Genomic DNA, 20791 nt, shown 5'->3' on the forward strand with positions numbered 1-20791 from the left:
GGTCTTCAGCAAACAGAAGCATTCTTGGTTTAGCCTTAAAGCAATACGAACTGTCAGGAGCACATCACATACAGTTTTATCACTACATTAATTCAGATTGGGCTTTTTGCATCTACGCTGTACATTGAAAGTGCCAAAAGGGACTTTTACACATCCGAATATAACCATTCTGATCATGAAAATACCAAGACAACATTAATTCTGCTAAATCTGCTTTTGCTCTTTGCACATGCAGTGCAGCAAGAAGGGCAGAGGAGAATCACCTCAGTTTTTTGCTTGAGACTATTTCACTTAGTCCCAGATTAACTCTTCAGTCTTGATTTATTTAAGTCACTGGGTATTTTCCCATAACTTGCACAGATTATATTGTAAAAATCTCTTCAAAGGTCAGTTTAGAACCTTCTAAGCAAATAAACACGAAGTAAAGGAAAAGGCATTGGCACTGTTATCTAACTGAGAGCTTAACAAAAGGTATGCTGGCTTAATTTGAGCCAGGAGAGCTGGATGGAGATTGCGTTTAACCAGAAATGCTGGCAAAAATATGCTTCAGTAGAGCCAGAATCACATGTGGCCATTCCACTTTAATTGTGCTTGTTTTAAAAGATAGGTCTTTAACATTTACCCTCTCCATGCTTGCTGTCTTTTTATGAACTGAAAATAAAAGCTCCCCAGGCAGTCGTACCAAGACCTCAAGCCTCACATTTTTCAGCTGAGTCAAATGCAAAACCTGCGCTCAATCTGCCCCATGCATTTTTTGTAGCCATAAGAAGATTGGACTGGTTTCCTTCCCGAGTCCCCAGGCTGGTCCTAACCCAGGGAGCCAGTGTTTTGATACTAAATGTGTCTCCTCAGTGAGGTCAAAGGCAGTGGCAGCAGTGCTACTGGTTCCAAGGCAGCCTGCTGTAATGTACTACAACACCCGAAAGTACGCTCAACAATAACAAAAGCATTAACCGCTGACCCACAACTTGGTGAAATTCAATCCCACCATTAGGCAAACATGAAAATGAGATCCCAGAGGAAGGAAGGTTCAGATGTTCAAGACCAGAGAAATTGGGTGAGGAACACAGGCGACGAGATGGGAAGTTGTTGCAGACTGAGGGGAGGGAAAGGGAGGTTGCCAGTTCAGCGGTAGAATCTTTTAATACCAGAAATTTCAACATGCATTTAGGCAGTGTTTTTGCTCCACTTTGGATCAAAGCAAACTAAAACCATTTATAATAAAGATACTTTTCACTGTTTTAGGGACATGTTTAATGTGATATTGTTTGATTTCCCAGGGGTTGCATAATGTTTCCAGATTTGTTTCCAGATTTGCTCTAAGTTAGACGCTTGTGTCAATGTGTGAGTGCTCACCACAAGGCTGGAGTGTTAGAGGAGCCTGAAAGGGCTAAGCACCCAAGTCTGACTCTGGTTTATCTTGTTTCAGGTGGGTTACAGATTTACACCACTGTCACTAAGTATATTTCAGTGAGAGTCAGATGCACCCTGGAAAACACAAGTCATAAGTTCTGTGTCTCAGTAATGAGTAATGGTGCATGTGCTGCAGCCATCAGTGGCAGGAGGCTGGAGACGGGCACTGGCAGGACTGCATGCTCTCTATTGTTGTTACAGTGCCTTGCTTTTCTCCCCAGAACACACTCACTGCAGATGACCATTCTCCTGAGGACAGCTTCACCCTGAACCCCGAGGACAGAAGAGAATACCCTGATCTCCAGGCTGCCCACCGGCCATTCCCCAAGCAGCGCTTCAGGCAGGAGAACGGGCATACGTCCTTGCAAAGAGATGGACCCAGATCTTTCCTCCTGGATCTCCCAAACTTCCCTGACCTGTCAAAAGCAGATATCAATGGGCAGAATCCCAACATTCAGGTACAATTTATGTTAACGTGTGGGGGTTTTTATGAGCTGCACAAAATGTTTTACTGAACCAAGACAACTTTCAGCCTGGCTTCTATGGCATGCAGTCAGAACACCCTGTCTCTCTACCAGTAGCACCAAGAAAGAATGAATATAATATATACACATCTATAGTCTAAGTTTTGCCTTAACTGAATGCATAGATTTCATTTTGGTTTTATTTTCTGTTTGGATAGTGTTGATTGCATAAGTGTGAGCATCACTACAGACCTATCTATGACACTAAAGCCATCTTTGCTGTTGCCATTTTGGAACATATTATCTTTGTCGATATTAAATGGCCATTTTAAGTTCTGTTTTCAATTCTCTGTTGCAAAAGTTGTTTGCGAACAGCACCTCTTTTGGCATGCTATTAGAAAATGCAACCATCCCCAAAGGTTATAAGACAGCAAGTCCTTAAGTTTTGCTTCAAAATGCAGTCCTCAGGATGGAACCAAGACTTAATCTCTGCAGCAGCTGCCTGGAGTTAAGAAAAAGAAGTTGACTGCAAGAAACTTTGTTATTCCTCAAACTGTTCTTGGGTTTGGAATGGCCTCTTACAAGCCACTTGCATCTTGAAACTAAAAGGATTAGGAAGAGGAAAAAAATCAGTGATTTGTTTTTAATTCAGAGCCTTAAAGCAAAATTGGCATTAATAAGCAGTCTTTTTTAACCAAAACAATAACGTGAAATGTTGTTCTGCCTAGGATGTACTTATAAAAACAATACACTAACAGAACTGGTTTTCTGGTTAAATTAATTCCTGGCTTCGTATAGTTCCCCAGCCCACAAAATTACCATTCTTTTGATATGTCTAAGAAGTATGTACATAAAGATATAATAAATCTGTTGGTGAGAGAGCAACATGATCAGAGGGCTGGAGCACCTCTCCTGTGGAGACAGGCCGAGAGGGTTGGGATTATTCAGCTGGAAAAGAGAAGGCTCAGGGGAAATCTTATAACAGTCTTCCAATACCTAAAGGGGCTGACAAGAAATCTGGAAAGGGACTTTTTACAAGGGCCTGTAGTGACAGGACAAGGGAGAATGGCTTTAAACTGACAGAAGGAAGATTTAGATTAGACATTAGGAGGAAATTCTTCCCTGTGAGGGTGCTGAGGAGCTGGCACAGGGTGCCCAGAGAAGCTGTGGCTGCCCCATCCCTGGCAGTGCTCAAGGCCAGGTTGGATACAGGGGTTTGGAGCAGCCTGGTCTAGTGGAAGGTGTCCCTGCCCGTAGCAGTGGGTCAGAAATGGATGTAGTTTAATGTCCCTTCCAACTCAAACTATTCTGTGATTCTATGTTCAGGCGAGTACAAGCTGTCTCCAGTGACACTCCATTACATCATAGATGGCTTACAATGCTAAGAAGTTGAACAGATTTGGCTCAACAGCACAGCCAATATTTGATGGGCCAAGGTAGTAAACGTGCTCAACATGTGGTGGCTGTGTACATCCCTCACACTAGGACAAGCCTTCCAGAAAGCCTTAGGAAAGGAAGGCAGGGAAGTATAGGGGCCCCAGATTGTGGCATGAGGTAAATAGTGTAACATCATTGTTTGAACAGTATGTAAACCACGGAGGAAGACAAGGGGAAAAAACAACCTTCTCTGATTGGTAACAGCATTTCATGTTTAGACCCAGGGAATAGATAAATGGAAACATTTCTCTGGATTGTCTTTATAGGAAGTGCTTTCTGCTATGACCTCTTTTTCCACCACCTGATCTTGGAAATGTGTCAGCAGAGTTGCTGGACTCAGAACTGGGAAGCCTGGTCCTGTAAACTGGAAAACATTGGGCAACATTAGTCCCAGAGCTCTTGTGCACAAGATCAGCTCGTTCTGAAACAGGCTCCCTAAGTTCTGCGTTATATTTACTCTGCTTACTTAGGTGCATGAATAGGGATACACAAAGCTGCTTTAAGTTCCTGGTTGACAGTTCTGCAGCAAGGTCAACCTCATGGAGATACAACTCCCATTAGTTCATTACAGAGTCAGTGAAAGGTTATTTCTTTTCCTAAAAGGTGGCTTACTCTGTTGGGAAACCCAGGATTACAGTGAATTCTTTCTCTTTAAACAGTACGGCACTGACTTGAATGGAAATAATGCCAGCTGTTGACTTGCATGTTTCTCATCAGCTGTTTGGCAGGTGAGAGCTGAATCGATGCTCATTTTGCCTTTTGCACAATGGCTTCAGGCTCTGTAAATTACAACCCTGGGGGTGTTAATTTGAGACTCTTCTTAGGACTGTGAGACTGGAAAGGAGAAAAAAGCCTGTGTGTGTTGATCTAGCACAATGGCCACATTTACTTCTTGAAGGCCCACAACTTCTTTTTGTTTCTACTAGTACAAACCTACATAGACCAAAAATAACATTTTTAAGGGAAATTATATGTGGAAATTTAAAAAACCCTAATAAACAGTCATGAACCTCAGCCTGAAAAGCAGGTGGAAAAGATACTCCAATGGGCTTTCTTTATGTCCATTCCTTCTCTGGTTCCATCTCATGGAACCACCCATTCCATCTCATGGTTTCCCATGAGATGGTAATTGCTGTATCATGCTCTGGCTGTGTGCTCTTTCATGAAGTGGTAGATATCAGAACACCATCACAGGAATTATGACAATTAACATGCTCCCAGATAATACTGTATTTGTCAGGTGACAATGAAATAACACATATAAGTACAAATATAAGAATAGCCTTCTAGGAAATCCTTCAGAAACAACAGTTGGAGCTGCAGTAATCCAATTGCAATATGACTTTTTGTGTGCAAGATCAGGACAACCCTTACTGGTCTTTCTAAGACACTCTAGCCTTGTACTATCACCCATCATTTCAAGTGTCATTTTCTGCTTTAGCATTTCTTCCACACTGGTTGTGTGAGTGTAACTGCAGTAGCTGCTGTTGAGCAAAGGCTGACCATTTGGTTTGGAGAATTGGTTTTCTTCTTTTTTTGTCATTTTATCAATTCTGGCCATGCCTGGAAGACTTCTGGATGAGGAGGTGACTGCAAAACTGATCACACATTTTATTTGCACTTCCTTTCACAAGTGGAAATTCCCTTTTGTGTAGGTTGGCACTCATTTGATGAAGTAGCTGAGGGATGTCTATGCAGACTTGTAATTGGGCAGGGTTATTATTCAGAGTAAGATAGAATTGTTCTTACCTGTGAGTAACAGAATGAAATCACATGGGAGGTGTATAGGAAGCTGTTTGTTTTCCCTTTCTGATGGGCTTTTCTCTCATCATTGTCTTCTTTGCTGCCAGCAAATTTTGAGGGTCCTTCACTTTTCATTAAGTCCAGCAAACTGTTCTGAGTGAGCCGTCAAGGCACAACCAGAATTGACTTGGTGTCACTACTGGTACCATTCTAACTGAAGTTGTGTGGTGTAAGCCTACATCTACTGTATCAATATCTTACAATGAACTCGTTTCTGTTCTGCTGTTACAGTCACCTCATTGCTGACTTGCACATACCCACCTTTATAGAACGGCAGGTTCTGCAAGGAAAATCTGCATCAAGGAAGCAGAGGTTAGAAATGTCATGGAATCCAGTGCTTGCACAACATTGCAAATGTAGTTCTTCCTGAAACACGGTCTTCCAATTGCTTAGGGCAATGTTTATGCCATTAAAGGGAATTCAGAAACATTGTCTCAGTAAACAGGATGAAGTACACTGAACTTTTTGTGCACTCCAACAGGCAGGGATGTATTTATCTTCTGTATGGTTTTGGCCAGGAGAAACTTGGATGTTGGTGTCTCAAGACATCTGTGCTTGATCCATTTGTTTCATTAGAAGGTGACTGCAAATCTGCTGTTTTAATGTACCTATGCCAATTGTTTTTAACCATTTTTAGAGGAACATCATTATCTGTAGTGCATGCAGCCATAGAAGAAGTGACTTCATTTTAGGTTTGAATACTTCTGGAGATGACTGTGGATTTAGACCAGGACCATGTTACCACAGACATTTTTGGAAGCTTGAGAAAAGAAAGTAAATAATCTCTATAGTTTTGATAATCACTGGAAGAAAAAATCAGAGGAAAAGAAGTTTTTTAAACAGTTTCCAAGATAGAAGTCCTAAACCAGATCTATTTCTTAATTTTTGAGAGAACATGTTTTTGTTGGAATAGTTACACAGCGTGAAAGCTTTTCCAGAGCTGCTTTAAATGCCTGGTTTTAACTGCTCTAGATCTGATTGCTTTTTCCTTTCTATAAACAACCCTCAGTGTGGAAACCGATCAAACAAGATGCGTGTTTGTGTGTCAGGTACATGTACCATGTATGTGCAGTCATGGGCTAATGTTGAGTCTGTAAGGACTGGGATGGATTCAGTGAATACTGGATTATTCAGGATTTCAGGCTGGGATAGGGAGCAATAGCTCACCCGAAGCAGCCTCTTCTCTCCCCTCTGCCCTAACTTTGGGTCATACCATGAAGGGACTACAAGGCTTACTCACTGATTTCCTCCCTGCTTCTGGAAGGTCCATTGCAGGCAAACAGGGCTGAGTCCCTGAAACACACAGATCTACAGTCAATTGAAGCTGCCTTTGTTTTTTATCTCCAAGAGTGGCAGTTCAGACAATCCCAAGTTTCTTTATAGGATTTCCTTCACTCTGTGTTTTTTATGCTACATTTTAAACAAATAACTCAGTAATCAAAGCTTAAAAGAGCAGAGAGAGGAATATAGATGTGTGTCAGCATTGGATTTTACTTAGGTTATGTTCAGTTTTTAAATAGGCAGTGTGTTGGGAAACTCATTTTAGCGGCCTCTGTAATAAGCCTCTTTGGTAGTAAAAGCAGACTGAAGGGGGATATCTGATTGCACAGATACATCTTGAAAGTGAGTTAGTGGCAGTGCTGTTGGAGGCCTGGTGAGGTCTAACAGTGCTGGAAGCTTGTGTGTTACACCTGCCTTTCTTCCTCTGTGCAGCCCAAAGCTCAGCAGGAGTTCCTCTGTCCCTACAAACCCTCTTTTGCTTAAACTGACTTGGCATCCTGAATAAGGATTTCAAATCAAATCCCTATGGTTCTTCAAACTGTACCTGCCTGAAGTAATGCGAGTTCACGGTGGTTGACTATCACATAACTACAGATTTCCAAAGCAAATGGAATGGTTATCAAGTGCCCCTTGCCTTTTTTATGAGAAGGTTTTGTTTGGTTGGGTTTTTTTGTTTGGGCTTGTGTTGCTTTTGGGTTTTTTCCACTTTGCTGAATTATTGCTTGCAGAGTTAATGTGGTCTTAAATATACTTGCTACTACAATACTGGAGTCCTACTAATTTTCACATGGGCAGTACTAAAGCCTTGCGACCGCTCAGTAACACTGTTTCCTTTCACTTATTGTGAAAACTCTGTTTTCCTTGGATAGATTCAACTCTCTTGAATCCCTGAACAAATCCTCACGTCTTCAAACTTATGAAATCCATTTTAATTCTTGGTCTGTAGAAACTGAGGTTTAATGAAGTAATCATTCCAAGCCCATATTTAGCCTGGGAGTAAAGTATCTCTTGTGTAAAGATGCTATTAGGCTGACAACTGCACTTTCCCTCGCTCTTGTGCTTTCTCCCAGTGGAGCTTCTTAGTAGCCTCAGAGCCATTTCATTTCAATGGCTTGGTCTATGGTCAAATGCAAAGCATGAAACAGATGCAAAATCCCCTTTCTCCAAAAAAGGATGTGTGGGCATTGTCTGTGCAGCTGTGTTGGCAGCTCCGAAGCTATGGCAGCAGTTCTAGGTTTTGTCTATGTCACACTCCTCTGTGGCTCACAGGTAGCTGAAGAAACATGGACACTCCTTTCTTCTTCATGTGTGTGTCTTGTGGTGTTGCTAATAATAACTGTATAAAATGAAACCTTTAATCCACAATGCAAATCCATAGAGTTGGGTAACTGTTTTTAGTATAACAGAACATTATTCTGTTATTCCTGGTTTTACACAACCCAGTTCTCATGGAGTAATGTCCTGAAAGACTGCTTTCTAAATCTGTAAACCATGAAGAATACATCTGTGCCTATATTAAACCTTATAGAACTATCTGATAGTCAGTGCTGTATCGTGGTTGTTTAGCCAGTCCATTGTAATCACTGAACCACATACATTAGCATGAAGCATCAGAGCACTTACAATTCTTCTGTGGCCACACAAAGCTTGCATTGACTCATAGAATAGTTAGGGTTGGAAAGAACCTTAAGATCATCCAGTTCCAACCCCCTGCCATGGGCAGGGACACCTCACACTAAACCATGTCACCCAAGGCTTCATCCAACCTGGCCTTGAACACTGCCAGGGATGGAGGATTCACAACCTCCCTGGGCAACCCATTCCAGTGCCTCACCACCCTCACAGTAAAGAACTTCTTCCTTATATCCAATGACTTATATTGCATGACTCTGATGCCTAGTTCCTATTTCTACCTAAATAGCCACTTATATGCACACACAGTATTTATCCAAGAGTTCCGTAATTACACATTGTTTGACACAGAGAAGGAGTAATCAAGGGGTGTTCCTATGCAGAATTATATTTACATCCATGTGTCTGTGAGGGAATTGGGCAGCAGGTGTTCAGTCTTGGCTCTGGGCTCCTATAGAAAACATGAACGAGTTGTGTATCATTGTACTCCAGCACATAAGGAGGACCTACTTCAGAGGGCTTAGCAGTGACTTACTCAGGGATGGTTGGAAGAGCTGCTGGCTCTCATCACGGCAGCATGTGGTTTCACGTGCTGGGTGACAGCCCACCAGTGATGTGGTGAAAGCACTGGTGCCACAGGATTGGCCATGCAAGGGGCTGGGCTGAGCTGCTGCAGGGCAAGGCAGGAGCAGCCCAGCACAGACCCTGCGCTCTGCATCATCCACATCTGCACTCCTGGTCTTACTCAGCCCTAACTTGAGCCAATCCAAGTCCTTAAAACAGGTTCTGCACACTGGTGTGCTTCATGCTTGCCTCAAAATGAACCTCAAGCGTAATAAGAGTATCAGATTTGGGTTTCTTTTCCCTGGTCATGTATGTTCGGCTTTAAACATCTTTTCCCCATAAGGCAGAGAATTCTCCTGCAAAGTTTTTAGGCACAGCATGGGTTATTATTTTGTGCAGGGATTTTCCTAGCCTTTGTTCCAAGGTCTGATTCAGCAGAGGTAGCAGAAGGAATCACTCAGCCGCTACATATCTCTGGGCTCAGTAACCCACATATGGTTTACAACATGTGAACCCTACAGTATTACACAGCAAGGCAACACCAGTCACTTGTCTTCACTGTATAGAAGGTTTCCCACCAACTAGGAGGAGACACTGACAGACAGACTGGTCTGTTTCGAATCCCACAGGTTACCATTGAAGTGGTGGATGGCCCTGACACCGAGACAGACAAGGATCTGCAGAAAGAGAGCAGCAAGCCTAGCTGGCCAGTCCCATCTCCTGAATGGAGAAACTGGTGGCAAAGGTCCTCCACCTTGACTCGCATGAGCAGCGGTGACCAGGACTACAAGTACGACAGCACTACTGAGGACAGCAACTTCCTAAACCCTCTCGGTGGGTGGGATAGTCATGCACCCAGTCACCGGACATTTGAGTCCAAGGAGCAGCCAGAGTATGGTAAGTTAGCATTCCAGGCCTCGTATGGGCATCTTGGGATTGTAAAAACGAGTTTGGGGGAAATGAGAATGGCGAGGCATCGCTGAGAGCGTGCCAAGCAAAACAGGATTTTTCAACATGTGGCTTTTGTTCATCAGCTTTTAAATACAAAGCTGTGCAGATGCACAGGCTGTACTGTGGTAGCTGCATTCCACTGGTAAGTCTATAATCTTGAAAATCATACCAGTTATCCCATAAAAGGACCTTTTTTTAGTCCTAAGTGTGCTTTTTTAAAAAGCAAAGGAAACAAGGTTTCGTATTTATTTTTAGAGTAAGGAGAAGTACAAATTTAGAGTTGTGCGGTGGTCTGGGAACCCAAATGTAATTATTGGATAAATGAGCGAGATCTAAGACATGGTAGTATTTGGTGGATACACAAATAAGATGAATTATGTTGGTGCATGTGTGGGGAGTGGCATATGCAGCAGGAACATTGTGTATTTGCGTGTGTAATTCTCTTCCAGATGTGTCATGGTGAAAACAATTGTTTTCAGCTTGTTGTGTGAAACAGCTGCAGAAACTAGAAACAGAGGGGAGCTACAGTCATTCACTGCCCCAGTGGGCTGTAACTGCCCGCATGGGAATGATTCAAGGGAGGTGAACTAATATGTGCTCACAGGTAGTGCAGAGACTCTCGTATTCAAGGTGTATGTAAATGTAAATCCAGAAGGTGTTAGAGCAGGGCTTCGAAGCTGCAGCACTTTTACCCTGGCACTTCTGTGGTATTCCCTAAATACTGCAGAGTGGCTCTCGTGCACCAATACAGTCTTACTTTTCCCCTATTTTGGTTATCTTGCAGTTCTAGAGCCTCAATTGAAAGAGACCTCTCATGGAATTGTGTATTTAAACATGTACATATGTACTAAATTTTGTGGCCAGAAGGTTAAAGTCTATCCTTTCTTTCTGCACCTGCATTTATTTGTGGGCACACTATTGCCAAGAATTCATATATTAGGCAGGTAAAATAAAATCGCTTTTGCAAATAATTGTGGTAGAAAAACATTAATAAGCATTACAGATATAAAAATGGGAAGAACAGGTTGAGCTCCAGCTGAAAACCTAATGTGGTATATTTAATAGTAGATACTCTGTGTTTCACACTGCGGTATAAACACTAGGTAGGTAGGCTTGGAAATTGTCCCAGAGCTCTCTGCTGTACACCAGAGCATCCTACTGATTGGAAAAGACTCCTGGCCTTCCTGGACTAACCTAAAATGTCATGTGCCATTGGCCTTGGCCAAGGAGGATCATAGAATCCTAGGAACACAGAATGGTTTGGGTTGGAAAGGACCTTAAGATCATCCAGTTCCAATCCCCTGCCATGGGCAGGGACACCTTCCACTAGACCAGGTTGCTCCAACCCCATCCAACCTGGTCATGAACACTGCCAGGGATGGGGCAGCCACAGCTCCTCTGGGCAGCCTGTGCCAGTGCCTCACCATCCTCATAGGGAAGAACGTCTTCCTCATAGCTAACCTAAATCTTCCCTGTTTAAGTCTGAACCCATCACCCCTTGTTTGTCCTAGCAGCAGATCCACCTGTATAAGGCTTTTATTCTAGTACCACCCATCGCTTCATGGCTCTGTTTCCCTTGTCCTCCCAGGATTTTGGGTCTTTGCATACAAGCATTAACCATGCTCCCATCCACCATCAACACCTGATTCCAGTGTGGTGGCTTCCCAATTGGCAGCTATGTAAGAAAAGGAGGAAAAGCACATGAGATCCCAGCCACGAAGAGCTCACATCTAGGCAGCTTGCTGCAAGTGAGATATATAACCTTGCCATACTCCTGGCAGTAAATGTTTAATAGCACCCCACAGAGTTGTCATCAGTCATTACATATGGTACAAATCAAGTTAGGTGTTCTAACCAGCTCAGGAAGCCCACAGACAGCATGGCAGTGAGGGGGGAGTAGGAATCACATGCAGCACAGAGGCCAGTGCATGCAAGGATCTGTCCCTGGCTTTTGCCTCTACATACAAATCCAGCTTATAGCAAGAGGTAGCAGGGCTGACTCAGAGTCACTAAGCCCAGTTTTGCTTTGCTACCAGTACTGCTTTAACCCCAGTGAGCAAAGGCTACGAGTTACAATCATAGGGTCAGTCCAGTATGTCCTGTAGACTGCAGAGAAATCCATTAAGCCAGACATTCCCTAGCAAGAGATGACGCTCAAGCAGGGGTGGCCAGTGGGAAGGCAAGAAAACTGTATATGGTTCATGGAGTCCATTTGAGGGCCTTCACAAGGTGGGATGTGCAATGGGTAGCTCAGCAAACAAAGGTTCTAAGGTGTTTAGGTACTTACAGTGGCACGGAGTCATGGTGGTGCAGACTTGGTATGGTCTGTCCTTGGCTGTCTACCAGAAGAGAGTAAAGTTATGCTTTGTTTTCGGAAGATTCCTGCTAGTAAACAGTCAGATTTGATGTTATTTAATAATTCACATGAAACACTACAAATTGCATGTTGTTCCGGGTGCAAGATGCATATGCAGTGCCCTGTATTCACAGCAGTATTCCTGTAGTATCTGTTTCCTCTTCCAGGGACTTAAAAAACAAATTGCTGTTTTCACACATGCCCCTCAGCCTCCCATAGCCCAACATGCTTGTATCCTAAAAACTAATTGAGTATTGTTGTGCTGTTGCTGTGTGTTTTGAAAAGACAAAAAAGAAAACCTCATTTACCCTGTGCCTGATTAGTCTGTGGTCAGAAAACATATTCCTGTACACAGGGAAATGATGTGGATAGATGTGCACTGTTAGTTCATGACCCAGCTCCACAGCTGAGGGTTCTCAGCTGCCAAAAGGTCAAAAGAGAAAGGAAATATTTTTTCAAATCATGTTGCATGCATTTCCCTGAGGAGCATCAAGTGTGAAAACCATTTAAATAGCAGGCTTATGCCTGGCATTTAGCCCAAGCTTCAGGTAGAGACATCTGGATTCCATTCTTGTTTTGCCTGCTTAATAAAAACCACTACACAGTAGTTTGGGGCGGTAGGAGTTTTGTTTCTTCATTTCCTTCCTCATCTTTGTTCTCACACAGATTACATGGATGGCGAGGGAGACTGGAGCCCATGGTCCCTCTGCAGCGTCACCTGCGGCAGCGGCAACCAGAAGAGGACGAGGTCCTGTGGGTATGCCTGCACGGCCACCGAGTCACGGACCTGTGACCGGCCCAACTGCCCAGGTAAGAGCATGGCCAGGGAGCTGCTGACTCAGGTGTGATGTCCAGAGAGCCGCTGGTTCAGGTGTGATCGTGTCCACTGAGCTGGAGAGTGGGCAGAGGCAGGCAAGGGGCAGGAGACCCATTCTGTCCACAGAGCCATGGGGCCATTCATTCCCTGGCTAGGTAAGAGTTCCAGTGGGAAGAGCCACGCTGGTTTTCAGGGCCATTCAGGTTCTTTGCTAGTAATAGTGCGCTGCTAGATCCAGTCCCCTGCCCCTGGGACTTGAAAGACAAGTACAGGCTTTTCCGAGGTTACAGCAGTCATCCCTGTGCACAGTACATTTGTATTCCAAGGGGTGAAATCTACACTATGGAAACAAATTTGGATGAATGTTAGCATTACAAAACAGCTGTGCTGTCACTTCAGTGAGCTCAGGTTTTGCTGTGCAATGGGTGGGCATGCCTGTCTTGTGACCAAAGAGCTCCCCCTCAGCTTTATGGCTTTTAAGTTTTGTGCCTAATATATACAGAGTTGGTTTAAGACTGCACGTGTATTAACATGGAAAACAAAAACCCACTTTAAATACCTGCTTTACATTTCACTCCAGAGATTTTGGGTCCATTGGGCATTAAGCTACAAAATTTCCTGTCCTGGAAAGTCAATGTTAAGGTGGAAATATCATCTCTGTTTCCTTACATGGTGCTTGATAGTTGGAGAATTATAAACCAGCAGAGCTTGGTTCCACAACAGCTGTGCACAATGGGATGAAGGAATGTATAGTTTTGGCTTGACTGTATGCAGAAAATATGGCCAAGGAGCCTTAACTTAGCTCCAACCCATCTGTAGGCACTGGCATTTAAATGCCAGTAACAGAGGCATCCTTACCATCACACAGTGGTGAAAGCAGGGCTGAGCACTCAAACCTACGTCATAAACATTTAAAGCTGCTATGGAAAACTTTCCTGTGATGTTCTTTAAGTGCTGCTGCCTGTTAGGGTTTAGGCAAATGTGTGATGCGGTGATGCAGGAGTTGCCACAATGCATGGGATATGCGCGATTTCCTTACTTCCCGAGATGGGAGAGAAGTAAAAACACGTGCTGTTGGTGGTATGAGTTTCACTGAGTTTACTTAATGACTCAGAAAGGCAGAAATACTTAAACTGGAGGTCAGGTTTTTGATGGGAAGTGAAATGTCAGCAGTGCTGGAGGGAAGACACAAGGATCCTCAGTGAGAATGATGGAAGTTTCCCACTCGCAGGTAGATGTGAGTTGCAATCGCATCCATTGCCAGGTAATGGATGCTAAGGACTTCAGAAGAAAAATGTTCCTGGATGCTCTCATACATCCTAAACCCGCAATAATAAGGGGTTAATTCCAGAAGAGAGCATGTAGCCCCCAGTTATACCCTCCAGTATTTATTACCAGCTAGCATCAAACAGTGGCAAACTTGAAAGGAGATACTATGTCATATAACAGACCCCCAACGATCAGCAGGCAAAATACATTCACTCTTTGAGGCTGTGCTGACACTTTTAGAATTACAAGGACAAAGCTCAGCTTCTGCTGTTGATAATTCCAGCAGTGAATTAATGCCTTGTAATAGGTTCTTGGGTATCTATTATTCTGCATCTACTACTGGAGTTAAGGCAAAACCCGATGATAATTTTATTGAAGAGCTGCCTGAGGCTGTTTTGAAGCCTTGCAAGCCACTATTATGCCCAAGTTCAAAAGATCAGGAGAAAGTTCATTGGCAAGAAGATGGGCGCTGAACAGGCTCCATTATTAACCATATAGTTATCACATATTAAAGAGCTTTCTGCTCTCTTTGGAGGTCTTTAATTCAATGGAGAGGCAAAAAAAACCCAAACCTGTTCAAATGTTTCTTTGAAGAGACATTTGTTTTAAAGCTATATGGCACAGAAGTGAGGGAAGCATTGAGCTGGTAGGTAGGCCTACCTAAAACAGCAATGAGAGGATGTTTACTTTGGCAAGACCAATTAATACATTTTCTGGCAAGCCCTCTGTCTCTGTACTGATAGCAAACACTTAACTGGAGGCTGTTGGAAGATCCTGGTATTTAATTGCTGTAGGTGGTAGGAGATGGGATTGATTGGAGAGGTTATTTATCTCATGCCTAGTCACAGCTTTCAACTCCCCAGACTGGGAAAGACCAACAAGCATCAGTCTTCTTGTAGTAGCATCACTCTTCCTCATACTTCATATATGGTTGCCTATATATGGATGTGAACCTACCTGTCTTCAGGCATGTCTCTGTTTTAGAAGCAGCACAAAGACTGCCTCTTTCAGACACCACATTTTGCCCAAGATGTTAGAGCTTTCCACTGGGACACTTGCTTGTATCTTGTCAGTTGCTTGTGACCTGTGCTCTTGAATAGGTCCTGGTCACCTAAAGCTGACCAGGTGGCTTTTGGTAAAGTGTGTGCAAAGCTCCAACTGGAATTACTGGGAGATGCTGGCAAGCCTTGCATCAGGAAGAGGAGGAACAATGTCAGTTCCCTCACTGCTGCCCCTTGCACTGTGTTCATAACTGACCAGTTTGCTGCTTAAATATAATCTGAGTTCTGCTACTGGAAAACTTCTGACCTTTGGCCTAAGCTAATGCTTTATCTGAACACCATAGATGCCTTGGCCATTATACTTTTAAACAAACACCTCCTTGAGCAGCAACCTCAGGTTACTGCCTTGCCAAACAAAAGCACCTTGAAGAAGTGGGGAAGGAGCAGTGGCAGGGAGGCAGTTGATTTCATTGTGTTTTAATAGGAAAGCACCATCACAGCTAACATGTGTTTGTCTTAGGGATTGAAGATACCTTCCGGACAGCTGCCACAGAAGTGAGCTTACTTGCAGGAAGTGAAGACTTCAACGCTACCAAGCTGTTTGAAGTTGGTAAGCAGCCTAGTCACTCTTCCAGTATCAGATAAGAGACTTCCTTAGATTTCCCTGGTTTGACTCGTGCTGTAGGACCAAGGCTTTGAGTTTGCCATTAAAAATGTCAGTAGTAAAGGCCATTTATTATCTTGCTTAAGTTTACAATCTGAACCTTAGCTTGTTTCTGTCATAAAACCTGCCTCCTCTTAAGCCTTAGTAAATGTCTGTGCTCCTCTCATTATAAACTGGTGGTTCTCTGTCCTAGTTCAGAAAAGGGCTGTAAGGCTCCATGCTAATGGAAGGGGGGGGGGGGGGGGGGAGGAAATCAAACACTGTGCTTTGAATTTTCAGCATTATGCTGAAATAGCCTCAAATGGAAGATAGTGTAAAAGCATTTCAGGTACAGCTGAGGAAAAACAAGAGTGACTTTTACAAGCGTGCACAGTTTTATAACTGTGTGCGCTGCAGTGGGGCTAGCCAGAGCAATTTTATAAGGCATAACTCAACACTGATCTATGTAAAACTCAGTTCCACATCTGTAACGTTCTGATTTCATCCCCCCAATGAAACCATAGTGTGGCCACTCCTTGACACTGGATGTGGGCTAATTGGATAAATAATGTAACCCAGCACCTCCCTCCTATGGTGGCAGAGCACAATAGGACTCTTTAAGGAGATAAAAAAACAGGACACAGATCACTAAGTAAATATTTTACAACGACATTTGCTGTCAGAGTTTGAGGTCCCAGCCTTTGCCTTACTCCAGAGTCCTGTTAAATAAGTGTGGAGCAAGATGTGCAGGGAGTTTTAAAACCCATAGCATGATACAGACACATTGAATCATGCTTTGAGTAGGAGATGTTTAACTGGATTCTCCCCAGACTCTTGTGAAATAATAAAGTGCCAGTATTAAAATATGCTACTAGTCTATAAATCTCTTTAATCCCAGATGTAAGTCATGGCTCTGGTGCCATTAAATCCTCCTAATGTACAGATGCTCCAATATTATGTCACATGTGCCCTTCTAGAATCTGAATCACTTTTGGCTGCATTTGCCAGCTGTCAGTCTCCACATCTGAACTACAGTTACTTGAAATACACCTTTGGGAAGGTTGACACCAAATAGAAAAAATATTTGTTAGTTAAAGAAAAGACCAAATTAGGACTTAATAATGAATGTCAGAAAAAGCAATCCAGGCCTTGCTTGCCACCTTGGCATTTCTAGTGTCATGAGAAACTTCAACATGTGAATCTGCTGTTCTTACAAGATGAGTGGTCTAGAGGTTCAAACTGGAGACCAGCATCAAATCACCACGATTTCCCTATTTCAATTATGTCACTTGTAAACCCATAGTAGTTTGTAAACCCTCTTGTGCTGCATGGGGATGCTTGCAGCTTAATTAGAATATGCCAGGTAGGAGGAAAGCTGAAGATTCTTCCTGGCACAGTGCTGCACTGTGATTCAGACTAGCACTGCCTAAAGGCAGCCACACATGTGATTTCTTCATCTGCTAAGACAGCACATTGCAGGGAGGCAAGCACTGACTGCCCTTTGCTTCTTAAGCAAGCACTGGTGCTGGACTGGTTACTTACTTGTTATTGCTGATCATAGGAACTGGGATGTTGCATAATGTCTCTGAAGTTTCCATTTCCTGCCCTTAAACAGATACTGATAGCTGCGAAAGATGGATGAGCTGCAAAAGTGAGTTCTTGAAGAAATATATGCACAAAGTGGTCAATGATCTTCCCAGCTGCCCGTGCTCCTACCCCAGAGAAGTTGCATACAGCACTGCTGAAATCTATGATCGACTGAAGAGGAAAAACTTCCGCTGGAAAGATGCGAGTGGTCCAAAGGAAAAACTGGAGATTTATAAACCCACTGCACGATATTGCATCCGCTCCATGCTCTCTTTGGAAAGCACAACACTTGCAGCACAGCACTGCTGCTATGATGATAATATGCAGCTGATTACCAGAGGGAAAGGGGCAGGCACGCCGAACCTGATCAGCATTGAATTCTCAGCAGAACTCCATTACAAAGTGGACATTCTGCCTTGGATTATATGCAAAGGTGACTGGAGCAGATACAATGAGGCACGGCCTCCAAACAATGGGCAGAAGTGCACAGAAAACCCTTCAGATGAAGACTACTACAAGCAATTTCAAGAAGCAAGGGAATACTGAGATGTTCCTCCTCTTGAGACACAAAATAGCATTCGTTTCCAGGATGCCAAAGAACTGATAACGGCTGCTGCATTGTCTCCTTGACAGGGGTTGATCAGTTTCTTTCTAATGAATGTATATAGTTGTAATATAATACATAAGTATTTTTCATAGTGTGTGTAATTTATAAACACATATCTCTCTATCTCACACACACCTATTTTTACATACAGACATACATAAAACTTGCCCTGGTAGGATTTTATACTGCAATAACGTTCATTTAACAATGTGCATTTCATTTTATTCCCCAACTGTAACAGAAGTGTGAGATGGGGGTGAGGGGGGGGGGCAGCTGCCATCACCATCGGGCCCCAAGGCTCCAGCTGAGGAGTTCACATAGTTAAAAGTTGTTATAAACAATAGGATTGAAGAATGCACTCTTCCATATGGGAACAGTTTACAAGATTAATGCACCTACAGCATCAGTTTTCTCTATAATTGACTTCATGACTAATCATATCTAAGAAAGGGAGACTATTTTTGTTGGAAAGGTAATACTCAAAAGTGAATATAGACAGTTACTAGCAATTTCATCTTGGTTTTCTTCCTGTTACAGTCGAGCTCGGGTCTTTGCAGTCCATCTGGGATAGGCTTGCAGGGAGATGTAGCTGTGGTTTCCCTATGGAGCAGAAAAGGCCCAATGCAGTGGTTGAGCAAGAGTTACTGCCCACTCCTGGAGCCAGGTCAGGTATGGAGCTACAGCTGTCAGGGCTTATGTTCTACACTGGGAGCAGATCTTCAGGGCAGCTACCTGTAAACCGGGCATGCCATAGGTCACTGGAGGAGTGAGGCCAGAGGAGGAAACCATGTCAAAGGGAAATAAAAGGAAAAATCAGTTACTTCCCAATTTTCAGTACAAAGAGTGTTGAGACCTGTTTGTTTCTTTCTTTTAAGAGAAAAAATGTCATTTTTTAAAAGAAAACGAAAATCAGAATATGCATTTCTAAGCTCCCTGAAACAAAGCATGCAACCCGGCCTTTTCCCCCATCTACCATACACCGAGTACACAGGGTTCTACAGAAGAAGCTGTTCTTTCAGGAAGCTGTCTGGAAGGAGCTATTGGTGAGTCAAAATGTCTTCAGTTTTAAAAAGCTAGCGTTATTTTTGTAAAGTATTTATTGAATTGTAACAATAACTCACATGCGGGATATGTGTCTGACATGAGAGGCTTCTGCAGATGGAACTTGATTGCCAAGAACAAGACTGTTGTTAGGCAAAGGTTTTACTTCTAAATTTTGATAGAGTGCCAGTTTACGTACATAATCCTGTAATTAAGCAGCTGATAACCTGCATTCTTATGAAAGATAAAAACTACACCATGGGTAAATAAACACAGTTCCATCCTCCAAAAGGCTGTCTTGCTGCAAGTCCATGTCTTCATTTGGAAAATTAAGGCTGAATGTTACTAGAGTAATGCTTGTTTTTGGGTTATGTGGGCTGATGGATGTGTGGAACCTCACACAGCGGCAATGCAAATCTTGCATTGCCATCAGTCTTAGCTGAAAGATTGGACACAACAGACAATTTCTCTTGCTATGCACATACACACCTATTCTGTAGGGCTTTTCTCTAGCTCTGCAACCTTCCAGGTGCTGGTCAGTTGCAGTTTCATGGATAGATGTACATGTGCATGGCTTCCCCCAGCATCAACGTGTGCATGGCAAGTCTGCTGAGCCTGGGAAGTATCAGGCTTGTGTTGGTTTGTCAGAGGATTAAAAAGCAGCCCGGGCCTGGGACACTCACTCTGACCAGAGGAGCAGTGCACATGCTGCAGAGGCTCTTTTACATTCCAGGTTTCCAGAGAGACAGTGGTCCCAGCAAAGCCACTGAGCATCTGCAACAGTGACCTACCGAGGTGACTGCAGTCTTGGCCAAGCCATTGGATCTCCACAGATGTGGGCTGGAGTTGGAGGTGGGGGGAGTCATGGATGTATTCTAGCACACACTGCTAGTAACAAAACATGGTTGGTTGAGCAAGAGGGTAAACATGGGGATTTCCCCTTCATTTTTATAAAACCCAGGTTTTACAGACTCTTGCGAAGTCATAAGAAGGAGCCAGTTAAATTGACCACAGATGGATGAAAGGCATAAGTAGTTCCATGATCAGTCAACTCAGAGAGAAGACAGGTATTTTCTGCAACATGGGGAGAAAGCGCTGCTTTTGACTTCACTGAGCAGCATGGGGGGAGCTACAGTCTCAGGTTTCTCCAGTTGCAATTCCTCAAACACAAAACGCATCCCTGCAGTTTATGGATTAGTAAATTATGGTGCTATTGAGATGCTGCTACATCATTAATACTGAACATAACAAAGTGTCAAGGAAATTATTCTAATAAGTGAAATGATGCACACAGCTTTAAGTGTTCCCACTCACAGCTTGCCAAGACCAGCAGCTCTGAAGGAGCCCGAGAACTGCTGGAGGGGACCTACCAGGTTTTTGCAGGATGAGTCCTGGAGCACAGACTGAGAGAGTATTCACACTCCTGCAGTCTTCAGCTACAAAATGGAAGAGAGTCATCTTTTACAATAAATTATGGTCCATTCAACGCTGGGCTGCTTTTTTTCTGTTCTGTTTTCCTTGTCTCATTTCCAATGACTTGAATTGTACCTGGAATGACTTTGTGTAGGAGTCCTTAGCAAGGTGCTGGAGTTTACCAGGGCCAAATTTAGCTCAGTCTCTTAAATACAGAGCTCTTCACGTTAGAAGAAGGCCTGAGGAAGGGTTTGTGCTCTTACTTTCCGAGGCACAGGGCAGTTGTTAGAAGAAGCTGTTACATTTTGAAGTTACTACTGAACAGACGTATTGGATGACCCAACCAAAGATGTGAGTGGGATAGAAACAAGCAGAACTAAACAGTGCGTGTGGTCTCAACACTCATAAATACTCCCGTAGTCATCCTGCTCCCAAAAGGAAATTTGAATTACAGACTCTACACAACTGCTCCATATCTGAGCTGTTGTGTTTACCAGGGTCTTATCAGCAAA

General features: G+C 43.3%; 1 protein-coding gene across 1 annotated transcript; it reads left to right on the forward strand.

Moving 5' to 3' along the window:
- The first annotated feature begins 290 nt into the window (after window positions 1–290).
- Window positions 291–19157, forward strand: ISM1 (isthmin 1). The gene is made up of 5 exons (XM_034061245.1): window positions 291–1871; window positions 9224–9491; window positions 12568–12711; window positions 15509–15598; window positions 17247–19157. Exons 1-5 carry the CDS (start codon window positions 1539–1541, stop codon window positions 17762–17764), a joined length of 1353 nt encoding a protein of 450 aa, XP_033917136.1. The 5' UTR covers window positions 291–1538; the 3' UTR covers window positions 17765–19157.
- Window positions 19158–20791: the final 1634 nt, after the last annotated feature.

The sequence above is a fragment of the Melopsittacus undulatus genome, chromosome 3 (assembly GCF_012275295.1).
Source record: "Melopsittacus undulatus isolate bMelUnd1 chromosome 3, bMelUnd1.mat.Z, whole genome shotgun sequence".
In the NCBI taxonomy this organism is placed as follows: domain Eukaryota; kingdom Metazoa; phylum Chordata; class Aves; order Psittaciformes; family Psittaculidae; genus Melopsittacus; species Melopsittacus undulatus.